Source organism: Nuphar pumila, chromosome 3, assembly GCF_984573655.1.
Source record: "Nuphar pumila chromosome 3, dmNupPumi1.hap1.1, whole genome shotgun sequence".
Taxonomy (NCBI): Eukaryota; Viridiplantae; Streptophyta; class Magnoliopsida; order Nymphaeales; family Nymphaeaceae; genus Nuphar; species Nuphar pumila.
The window spans coordinates 122,400,059-122,412,976 of record NC_143251.1 but is presented as its reverse complement, the minus strand read 5'-3'; the positions used below and the strand labels follow the sequence as shown (position 1 = coordinate 122,412,976).

The 12,918-nt window shown below is 35.8% G+C and overlaps 1 protein-coding gene across 1 annotated transcript in view; it reads left to right on the top strand.

Annotated features, from left to right (window-relative positions):
• Positions 1-12,918, top strand: part of LOC149843567 (beta-galactosidase) — a 114,954-nt gene that overhangs the window by 91,298 nt on the left and 10,738 nt on the right. Inside the window, exons 10-12 of the mRNA XM_089999908.1 lie at positions 4,696-4,772; positions 4,848-4,935; positions 5,028-5,109. Coding sequence (XP_089856034.1) covers positions 4,696-4,772; positions 4,848-4,935; positions 5,028-5,109 — 247 coding nt within the window. The remainder of the gene's footprint in view (positions 1-4,695; positions 4,773-4,847; positions 4,936-5,027; positions 5,110-12,918) is intronic.

The following is a 12,918-nucleotide window of genomic DNA, read 5'->3' as shown; positions in this document are numbered from 1 at the left end:
GTGTATAGCCGTTAGACAAGTTCTATATTTAGGTTCAAAGGAATCATAAAATATGAATATACTAGGAGCCTTTGAAATTCTCATGAGTCGTCTAACACTAGAGGAATTTATATCTTTATTTTGGGAGTATCTTTTTAAAGCATACGGTGGATGGTCTTTGGTACGTCGAATATAGGTTTCAATTTCATTATTAGATTGATCTATATTATCAAGACCCTCATTCACATTCCCATGTGCATCATGAGTGTCCTTATTGTCACTCATGCATATCATGAATGTCATCGCATCTTTCATGCTCATTAATAAGGCCGAAAATGAATGAATAGTCACGATGCTCTTGGATTTTCTCTTTACCAATTCCATTTTCGTTTTCAAGAAAAGTAACATTTCTTGAAACATATAGTTTGTTCCTTTTAATTCCATAACATCTATACTATTTTTTTTTCTTCATAGCCTAGTAAAACACAAGGAATAGCTTTTGGGAAAAGTTCGTTGTTTTGTCGGTAAGGACAAAGCATTTACAACCAAAGACTCAACCTTTTATAATCAGGAAATGTTTTAAATAATTTTTTAATAGAAAAATGTTTTCAATAATTTTTGAAGGCATTCTATTTATCAAGTAAACTCCCGTAAGAGCGACTTCAACCCAAAACATTTTTGGAATATTTCTTGATATAAGAAGTGTTCTAGTAGTCTAAAAAATACGTCTATGATTCCTTTCAGCTAGTCCATTTTGTTGAGGAGTATAAGGACATGCTTTTTTATGAATAATCTCATGTAAGTCAAGATAATTTTTGAACTCTTTTGATACAAATTCTCCTCCGAAATCGGTTCTAAAGATTTTAATATTGGTTTTAAATTGAGTCTTTGTATAACAATGAAATTTTTGGAGGCAATCAAATACTTCAGATTTGTGTTTAAGAAAATATATCTAAAAGTGTCTACTATAATCATCTACAAACACAACATAATAAGATACTCCTCCTTTGGATATAAACGGAGCTGGAGCCGGACCCAATACATCCGAATGTACTAACTCAAATGGATTTTTAGATATAAAATAAATAGGCCCAAAGGATAAAAATTTTATTTTACCAAAGATGCAATCTTCACAAACAAAATCCTTTTGTTTATAACTTGTAAGAAATGAAAACAAATGTAATTTTGACACACTAAGATATCCTAGTCTTTTGTGTCAATTTTGTATATCTTTTTTTTTTACAAAATTACAAAAAGTATGTTTTGATAATTCAAAATTGTCCATAACATAGAGATCTCTTCTTTTATGGCCTTTCCCAATCGGCTTCCTAGACTGGAGATACTGTAACAAATAATCATTAGATGAAAACAAGATTTTACATCCATGATCTACAATTTAGGGAACTGATAAGAGGTTTAAATTCAATTTTGGTGTTATTCTAATATTTGGTACAAAGAAAGTTTGTTGTTTTTTAAAAGACCCAAAACTTTTAATTTTTAAGGAAGTTTCTTCAATGGTTGAAACATAAGAATCATTTGGGTTGGTATGATATTCAAATAATATAGACTCATTTGAGGTCATATGAAAAGAAGCACCGGTATCAAGAATCCAAGAAGTCTTACCGGGGTCAATGCTTGTGGATACGGCCGCACCCGAGAAAAAAGAAGCTTTGATTTTTGAACATTGGTTGTAGTGCCTCCATGAATTGTGCCAAGGATAATGAGCAGATGCATTTGGATTCGTCTGCACCATTTCTTTCAAGCGATGGTCCCACCAACGCCACTTTCTTGTCATCTCTTTGATCCTCTTTCCTTCTTTTAGGGCAAAAAAGTTTGATGTGACCCGGCTCATAGCAATGATAACATATTAGTTTGTTACTCTTCTAGTATTCATGATCACCTCTTTTATCATTTTGACTTCTTCTATAGTCATTGAAATTTTTTTCATTCTCATTATTTCTTCCAAACTGAGGAGGCTTATAACTCTTTATGTGATTTCTGGGCTTTGACATAGCAAGCACGAATTCTTCATCCTTTGAAGATGTTTTTTTCAACCTATTTTTCTCCATAGTTAATTTTTCAAGAGTTTCAACTATGGTAGGTACACCTCTATGAAAAAGGGTCAATTTAGTTTATTCAAATTCGGGTGTAAGCTCATTAACAAATTGATAGAAATGCTTCATTTTAATTTGTTTTTCACGGAGTTCTACATCTTGGGGCAATGTCATTTTGTCTCTAGAAGAGCCAATTCATCCCAATGAAGAGCGAGGGCATTATAAATTTCATAATGCTCATCTCTCCTTGCATCATAGTTCTCACATTATTTTACACATTTCATATGTGAACAATATCCTTGAGACTATACAGATCTTTAAGATATTTTCATGCATCACTAGAAAAGTCAAATTTTGCTAAGCTAGAGTATTTTTTTATGTCAACACTATTGATGAGCCATCCAATTATCGTGGATTGACCCATCCTCCATTCTTTTCATTTTTCTTATATTCGGTGACAGCCTTAGACATCTTTTCTCCTTGAAGAGCCATTTTTTTCATTTTTTATCTAGGTAAGTAAAATTTGGACTCCCTTTCAGTGCGCCATCAAACAAACCCCATAGTCCATTTTTCCATATTTTATGTTTTACTATGGATGCTTGTTAAAAATATAAAAATATAATTATATATAATATAATAATATAATATTTTATTTATTTATTTATTTTTATTTTCTTCTTTTTTGTTTTTTGTTTTTGTCTAGTTCAATTTGAACTAGACTTTTAAACTAGTCAAGATTCAACTAGATCTTGACTAGTATATCTGTTGGAGCTAATCCAACGACTATAAATAGAGTTGTTGGACTAGTTCTAACGACTCTATGAAGAGCTCCTTAAGAGCTCTTATCTCCCACTCTCTACTTGTATATAAATAGGGGTGATCCCCTCTCCTTTGTAATCTATGCTTAAGCATTTTCATATGAAATAAAAGATTATTATTTTATCTTTGTGTTATTCCTTTTATTTACTTTTGTGGGTTATGATTGTAGCGTCTTTAATAGACACTGATTACAAGCATTTGTGCTTTTGCTTTTGTGGAAGATTCTCATTTTCTTACAGTGCCTACATCGCATAGTTAGTATCATTGAGTTTCACAGGAATGGAGACAATCACTTTTCTTTCATTCTATATTTTTACAATAATGAGAAAGAGAGATAGCGAGGGATATAGAAAAAGGAAGGTAACAAAAATTTTTAAGAAGAAAACTTTGATAGTGTGCTTCCCAATGCAACGATCCCACAAACCAATGCTCCACCAATCTCACGATCCTTCTCTTGGCCTTTCCGAATGAATCACAACTCATGAGCACCAAAGCTCTGATACCATGTAATGAAATAAGAACAAAAGCACAGTGCTTCTTATGGGCTTAAAAGAACACAACCAACCCATAAGGAACACCAATTGATCAATCCACACCACCCACACAAGGGTCAAGAGAAAAAAAATAAATGCTTTTGTATTACACAAATGCTTAAGAAAGCATTGAAAATATACATGGGCTTAAGGCCCTATTTATAACAAGTGAGAGAGATACGGAGGCTGAGCGGCTCCAACAACTAGTTGTAGTTGTCCCAATCGATTACACCAAAAAGGCAAAATACAAAAAATAAAAAATAAAAATAAAATTATACAGTCAGCCCCTAGTGGGTTGATTTCTATTACAAGGTAAAATAACCGAAACACCCCTGATGGGTATTTCGGTTATATATATATATATATATATATATATATATATATATACATTAGAAGCACATCTTAACACTAGGCAGCATATCTGTTCTCACCAATCATACAATTTAAATGTGTGCTCTTCTGCTTCCATGAGGGCCACCACTATCATCCAAATATTTTCATTAGTGCTGGTTGGGACTGGTACTGAAATATTCTTCATCACTGTATTAGTATAGAAGTATCTATTAGCTCATTAGTTTTACCTTCAGATTCAAAAGAATCAAGAGAAACTGCGGATTTGTTATAGGATGAAAAAAAAATGACTGCATATAGATTCTGATGGGAACATATTGGTTTTCTCTTTTTCTAATAGGACTCCTGAAGATAAAACATTATGCTAAACCGATCATTTATCTTGAATTGGAACATAGCGTTGTCCTTGTATCTTTCATGTTTATTGCATGTTCATTTAATGAAACAGGCTGCAAATTTTTTTTTAGATCATGTTAGAGATGCATTAATTCTTTTAACATGTAGCGGGGTGGACACTGGTACTAAAAGTTGCTAGACTAAATACTCTTTGCTGCATTTTCAACTTCTCATAGACTTCCTCTAGTATAAATTTTTTTATTCTGATAGTCATCATGATTAGAGTGCTTAAAACATACAGGTCGAGTGCTGAAGAAGTCAAGTTGGTTAGATCTCAAACTGTATGACCTTGGTTCTGAGATGGACTTATAAAAGAATTTATTTCAGCTCTGATATCTTATTTAGTCCAAATATTTTATGCTCTTCTTATGCTTATTTAGTGAAATAAACCAAAAGAAAAAAAAAGTTGCTTTTGTATCTTGAGATGTGCACCAATTTCCTAAATTTCCTAATACCTTGTATGCTGGTCAGTGTTGCCAAATATTGGCTAATCAAAGTTATTTTATCGTTCACTGTCTTGTATTATTAGTGCTGGTTTATATTAATCTCTGTAAGTATAACAGGTTAAGAATCCTTTTGAAGAAGATGAGGTAGTTGCAATCACAAACTACATAGATTTTGGTTTCGAATTGGAAACTAGGTACATTTAATTTCTGAGTTGATTCCTATATTGAATGTCAACGTTTTATTTTCAACTAATTTCCTGTTTGATAAGGATTCATGAAAATAATCCATCAAACAATATGGAATCCACCTTTCAGATGGCTGCGTCCTGGCAAGCAAATAAGAACTTTCTGGTTAAGGTGTGTTATGCCTTTTATTTTGTTATTTCTGAAGTTTATAGAGCATATCATATTTCAGAAACCCATATTTGTTGGAGATTTCAATTGTACAGGGAAAGGTAGGACCTCTTAGCTCTTCTATAGCATTAGCATTCAAGTCTTGGTGGAAGCCTTCCTTCACCTTTAGTATTTCAGGTATATTTGGTAGTTAAGATGTTTCAACTTCCTATAAATGAAGTTTCATTTTCATTTTGTTGCTATAATGCTTCATTTCTTTTACATGCTAAGTATGTACTTTTTTTAAATTATTTGTATTTGTTAAGTTGTATGTATATATATATATATACATATATATATTTTTGGTTCATATTGTACATATATACATATCTATATTCATATATACATGTATATATATTTTATTTATAATGATGTAATGGGTAAATACCCATTAGGGGTGTTTTGGTTATTTCAGTCTTTGTAATAGGTTGTGTCCATTAGGGGCACATTAGTACTTTTACTTTATGCTTTTTTTGTCCTTTTCTGTTTTTATAGGGACTATTTGGTCAAATACCAAATAGAGTTATGTTCTTTTTTGACTAGTCAACATAGAGTTGACTAGTCAATAGAGCCAGTCCAACAGCTCTATTGAGGTCTCCCTCTCTCTTATATGTTATAAATAGAGGCTTTTATCCCCTTTCATTTCCTAATGCTCCTCTTCAGCATTCATGCTCAATAAAATATATATTTTTTATGTTCTTGTGTTCCTCTTTTAAATTCTTTGTTGTCTTGAATGCACTGAGTGCTTGTGTAGTGCCTTTGTGCTATTGAATTGTCTCTTAGTTGGTGTAACACCCCGAAATTTAAACCCAAATTTTTGAGGATTTTTTTTTTTCTTTTAGCGGAAACAACAAATGATTTCAGGGTTAAGTATTTCAGAACGATACAGGAAGGTAAAAACAAACCACACCATTTATTTTTATTTCAATAATAATAGAATCCAAACAGAGTTTATCACATCATCAGTCTTAAAACAAAAATTTCAATCAAAAAGCAATTAGGACCGCCAGGGAACAAATAAATCCAGTCATGGTCAGCGCCTCATCCTGCTTCGCTCATGGACTACTCTGTGCCTGAAAATGATAAAAATTATAGGAATCCTTGTTACATGATTATTCTTTGAACTAAATTATGGTCTGAATATGTGTAACCTGTCGAAATGGGGCAGAATGGGTTATAATAGGGAAAAGTTGTAAATTATTCCCTTAGTATGATTCAGTTGTAGTTGGGTAAGAGAAATTAAGTTTTGTTTTTTTTTTTTCTCACAAAAGAAAATATACATAAAGAAGTTAGCCACGCCCTTGGTATGATAATTTTGAATGTTCATTTGTATTCTATTAAATTGTTACAAGTTCTTTTGGTTATGTGTAACTGGATTAACAGGTAGGAAGTTTTAGGTTTTTACTATGTTTTGGAAAAATTTCGGTAACAGAAATGATGCATTCGGGTAGACTGGCACACAGTCTGTACACGTATGACCATGCTTGAATACCATAAGGGTCTGGACATTTGTTTTCATATGATTAATCAATGTAAATGCATGTTTAAAGCCTGTGTTTTTAGTTTGAATTACTTATGATAAAACCAGGTGCTGCCCATGTTTGAGTCTTGTATATGTCCAGTAGTTGTTCTTTTGTTTTGTTGGTTCTGCATAATACAACATGTTTAATACTTAAAAATCCTGTAAAATGCAGTAGAATGGCTGAAACCACTGTTTGATGTATATGTTGCATGAGGGCTGAACTAAAAAAAAATAAAAAAATATGGGTATAATAGCAAATAAACTGGTCGAATCCAACGTTGGACCCAAGTGGATCCAACCCATGGATCCACTATTGTTCACACGACACAGATCCACATTTTTTTCCCCCGGATCCAAATCGCTATCGGGTCCAGCGTCGCGGGTCGCGGTTCGGACCCGGACCCGGCCCACACCCTGTAAAAAGGATACAAGGGCTGCCCGATAAAAATAAAGGGGGAAACCCCCGATAAGTCGCTGGTTAGGGTTCTTTTGAACCCTAACATTTTGGAAATGGGAAGGGGGGGGAGGAAGCCGAAGCCGCCGGGCTTCCTTCCTTTTTGGAAGGTCACCCACCTACAAAGGGGGACCCGAACCCTTTCTTCTCCCTCTCTCGCTGTCCCATTCTCTCTCTCACTCTTTTCTACCTTTCTAAACCTCGAAGCCCCCTCCAATCCCAAGCCGCAGCTCGAGGCCTTGCAGTGAGGAGCCAACTTCGCCGGTGGTGGTGCTGTCCAAGCCGACCGACCCCTCTCGTGGATGCCGCAACAACCTCGCCGGATAATGGTAGGTTGCTGTTTTTTTTTTCTGTGTAGGTAGCTCGCGTGCTCGGGGTGTGAGTGAGTGGGGAAAAGAACATCCCCAAATCACGAGTGGCGTGGGGACAGTTGGGGATTTCTACAAACGCAATGTTCGTGAGTAGATCTCCCTGATGGTTTCTTGGGAGTTTGGGGTCAAGTATGAAGGGTGGTCCGATTAACCCCAAATCAACTAAATTGGGAGATCTCGATTGTTGAAAAAAATATATATATAAATAAATAAAATAAAAAAATAAAAGCCCAAATCTAAACTGGGAATCTGGGGTTTATCTTCTCAGATCTTTACATTGTTATGAAACCTGTATTCAGTGTTATGCAAATAGTTTTTTTTATTTGTATGATGTAATTTCGATTATGCTGAAAAGTAAAAAGAAAATTTCATCCAATAATCTAGAACAAGCTAAAGGAATAGCAGGTCATATCTATTATCCGTGATTAAAACAAGTAGGAAGTAGTGAACATACACTCAAACTGCCTCAGGGTAAGACTTTTTAGTGATTCAGTACAAATTTTGCTATTAATGAAATCATGTACGGATTTTGACGGGACCGACTTTTAGCTCCAAACGTCTCTTAGAAACTCATTGTGCGTTGTCCTGATCCTTATATGTTGGGAACTTGCACATATATGTGCATCCTTGTCGATACCAATTCCATCAGATTACGATCTCTATGGGAATCCTACAACGAAATTTCGAGGACGAAATTCTTTTTAGGGGGAAAGGATGTAATAATCGTGAATTTTATCAGATAAATAAACTTGAGCTTCATATTCAGAAGCTGCTACACGGATACTTTCATTGTTTTATTTTATATCTAATTGGATCTTGGATGCCCTGCTCGGATCTTCGATGTCGGATCCTTAAAATATTATTTAGATCTTCGATAATTGGATCCAGACAAAGACCTAATAGTAGATTTTATTCAGATCCTTGATATTGGGATCTTGATATCATGGTTAGATTTAATAATGGATCCAAAACTTATTATGTGGATCTGCGAATTTGTAATCAGATCTTAAAGGAGAACTTTATACAAGATACATAATAGTTTATTTTGGGAGCCATAGTCATCTACTGAAGGTTTGGATCCAAATTATATCATTTGGATCCATAGTTTCAATCGTGTAATAGAGAGAAAAGTTTCAAATTCTGGATCCATAAAGGGTCCATATTTATGTATAATATCATAAAAATAAAATAAAATAATAATGAACATAACCTATATATATATATACCCAAGTTAATAAATGGATCCACAGTTGGATCCATCTGGATCCAACATGAGGATCCATATTTCGGGCAAGTTGTGGATCCGCACCAAAGGTGAGTCGGAGGTCCAACTCTTGGTTGGATCTCGGGTCTTGGACCCGGACCCAAGCCCCACCCCGCGTACGTAAGAAAAAAAAAAGGGCCCCTACCCGATAAACCAAGTGTTAGGGTTCATTTTTGAACCCTAACTCGTCATGAGGGGTGGCTGGGGAATGCAGATGCGCAGCCGAGAAGAGTGAAGGAGGTAACCACCTCCTTCCGTTTCGGGGGCCACCATCCTACAAAATCCCCCTCCCGAGCCTCTTCCTCCCATCTCCCTCTCGTTTTTGCACGCGCCAGCAGGGGCAGCCGACACCCTCTGCATCTCCCCCTGCGCTCTTCCTCTCCCATTTAGCCAAACCCTCCCACTCTCGGTCTTCCTCAACTCTCTCACGTTTCCTTTCCAGCCGCCAGCAATGCCGTTGCTGATTCCCCTTCCCTCGCATACTTCCTCGACTCTCGATTTCTCGCTACAGCAGCCACCCTCACCGGAGCCGGCGACCCTCCTTCTGCGGCAGCAACCACTAAGCGCCGAAACAGGTAGGGATTCTGTGATTTTTCGTGCTAGGTCATGGATTGATTTTAGTGGCGTGGTGGTTTGTCAAGAAAAGGGGGGGGGGAAATCTCTGATAACCCTAAACTGAAGATCCCCAAATTTCTTGGGTTTGGGGGTTTCAGGTTTTTAAGAGATTGGGATTTCAGATTTTCAATAGCAGGGTCTCTGTATACCCTTCACAATTGCTGCAGAGGTCGATAGAAAATGTTAAGACTTTGTTTATCAAATAAATGGTTTCACTATGTTCTACGGGTATAATCCCAAAGTGGAGAACACCGTCCGTGAGATTAGTAGTTTACACGCAGGCTGGGTAACACCGAGTAACCCATTCGGACATCCCCGTTCCCCCCCACTCGATGATTAGATTAATAGTGAGTTTATTTCTCTATGCTTTTAACTCTTACTTTCATATATGGTAGCCTGAGTAATAGTTTTCCAGACAGAGATTTATGGCAAGACAACCTAATACGGGGTATGGTTTTGAATCAGGATGGGTGTGCTTACATTGCCTAACTTCTATGTGAAGCCTCGATGATAATAGAGAATGTAGTTTATTTCTTATCCTTTCTTTGTATCAAGTCCCCTGTCAAAGAAATTGGTTGCTGCGTTTATTACAATAGTCGTTTCCTTCGGTGTTAAGTTCAATAAGATGTATATATCGATATCAGAACTCCTGTGTGAGAGAAACTAGAACTAGTATTTCCTGGGTATAATTAATAAACTAACAAATTTATTTTTAGTTTGCTTGTTACCTTAATTAGTATTTTTGTATACAGGTGCAACCACAACATGGTGATCCGTGTGGGTTGCCTCTAAGAGTCTCCATAAGCTAGGCAAAATAGGGTCTATTCTTACTACAAATTAGAATATGTGGCTGTTAGAAGGTTTTTGTTTGGTAATTCGGTAATATCTGAATACATGCTAAAGTTTCTTGGTTCAAACCATGTTACAGTTAAGATTATGATTCACATCTGCATTGGATAAATAGAAGGTAGTGCGAAAATTTCATGTACTGTTTAGGGAAATCCCTCTAGAATAAGCTGTTCATCGTTTTGCTGAAGTATGGGTAATACTTCACGTACCAGAAGACTGTATGTACTGTTTCATATCAAAATCTAGGTTTAGAAAGACTGCAACAGGTTGGGATGAATCTGTTTCATTAATTAGATGGCAATGTGGTCCATATTTTATCTATGTCGCTGTTAAATTGATTTACAGTAATATGTGAAACTTGACATTTCATTTTAACGTATATCTAAACAGAAGCAGTTAACTGTACTGGGTGTGTTATACAAATAGTGGTTTTGAATACATTACCCTTTAAACGCATGATAAATAAGTCACATAACTGAATACAACACCGTCACTACAGGCAGATGCTTGTCAGTGTCGTTAGATGTTTATAGAAGACCACGTTGTGTTTTGATAAAGAAAATCGTTCTACGACCTTACTTGAATAAGCTTTGTTTCATCGATTGTACAACTGTATCCTTAAGTCCCAAGGAGACAGAGTTTCAAGTCTGTAGGATGAACAAACCACCCAATGGCTTGCCTGTTAGGTACATAGCATAGGTCAACCATTGTTTGTACTTAAAGGACATTGAAATAGTAGAAATTATGTTTTAAAGGTTTTGCAAATACATTCTGTAGTTGTCAAATGCTATATAATGAAAGTCTGGATCTTATTTGAACAACCATGGGAGTGTTTGATATAAGTGTTTATTAGATGGAATCAACCTTTTTAGTTACCATGTGATGATTGGTGATTTCCAGTTCAGGATATTAAGCTGCATACAAATTTGGTGTTCAATTGCATATTAACTTGTATATTAAGTAGATCTTTAGTTGCATATTAAGCTGCATAAGTTATGATGTTCAAATGCATATTTCTTAAAATGCTCCAATGCCTTAAGTGTATATCATCTAAAAGGTTCAAATGGCCATTAAGATGCTTATCCCCCAATGTTCATATGCATGCTAAACTGTATATTTTTCTGAAGTACTATTGCCTAACACTACATATTTGCTGAAAGTATCAAATGCCAACTAAGCTGTATATCTTGTGGAATGTTTAAATGAGAAGGTGATTGGAAAAAAAAAGTATATAGTTGTATTACCAAATCTCTAAGATTACCCTGCTTGCTCAATAAAAGACACCAATAGTGTCTTTGCTTGTTGGCAGAGCTTTTAATACATGCCACCCTTTTTATATATGAAGGCGTTGTGGCAGTTTGCTATTAAAGAATAAATAAATCATAATAATGATGGTGAATGATGATTTGATAACCGAACCTATGGGTCGGTTTGTTATGGACATATGAATGTCAGGCCAGTGTATTGAGGGTCATGCATAAACCATCGAAGTTATGATATGAATCCACATGAAAAAGAAAACATAATATTGTTGCCCGACTGGTTTAAAGGCACCGGGGCATTCGTGCTTGACTGGTTTAAAGGCACCGGAGCACTTTGAGTGGGTTATGCAATCAATATGACAAAGGATTGGGACTGGTTTATACACCTTGGTAAAATGACTAAGGTTGGGAATTCTACTGCTATGATAGTAGAAGGAAGTTGGGGAAATGCCCCATACTTCGGGAACATAATTAAATGAAAAGATTAAACCACTCAGATTCGGGCTTACCTTGGAGAGGGTAGGTGGTACAAAACTCCGGGGACATGTGTTTTACTGTTTCGAGCTAAAGTGACTCGATGGTCCCCAGTCCTCGGAGTTGGGGGACCCAGACTACCAATATGTCCTAGGTGGTAGCTCTTTGTTCTTCTGCAGAAGTTAGGATGCATCCTGTTTTGATTTTTGGCCTTTGGGAGTTTCTCTCGGTCACTGGCCGCTCCCTTGGGATTTCAGTCTTAGTTAAAATGTTCGGGTTAATAAAATACCCTTGAATAATATACCCCCGAACGTTTTCTTCTGAGATGGTTGCCTTGGCCCACGTGTACCCGTGGGATAAGAAAAGATAAACCTCAATTAGAACAGTTAGGTATCACTGTGATGGAGTCATTAAAGAGACATTTGCATATTTTTCAGTATGCTCTATATTGTGAAATTGTAATGATCTGAAATCCTGAAATGGGTAAATACGAGGTGATTGAACTATTACATGAAAGTTATGCATGTTATTGTTATTGTTGTTGCATCGCCTACCTCACTTGCTTATTAATGTTGCATACTATGCCTTACCTGCTCAGTTATTGTTATTGCATAATTGTTTACCTGCTCCTGTATATGACTGTTGATTTCTGTTGTTGCTTACTTGCTTATGTATATGTTAAAAATCACCTATGACACCCACATCTCATACTGGACTCATGATATACCTGCATTAAGAGTTACAGTTTTCCTACTTAGACGTGGTAGTCTAATTCCAATCAATTTATTATTTTTCAGGTAAAGAATAGGGTTTATGAGCGGCTGCGGGATGAGGCATCGGATCGAGATTTTTGGATTTATTGTTCCAGGGATCGCTTGGGTTCCTTTTATGATTTTAACTCTGATGATTTTCATTGATATTGAAATTAAATAAAGGTGTTGGTTTTTCTCTCCACCGTAATGTCTCGAAATGTTTAACCTTATTTTATTTCTTGTTCCCGCTGTAAAAAAAAAAAAAAAAATCTTCAAATTTTGGGTTAAAATTTCGGAGCGTTACAGTTGGACTTGTATATGGGCATGTGCACTTTGTGTTTATGATATTGTAAGCCCTTAGAGGCCCTTGTTTTATATTTCTGC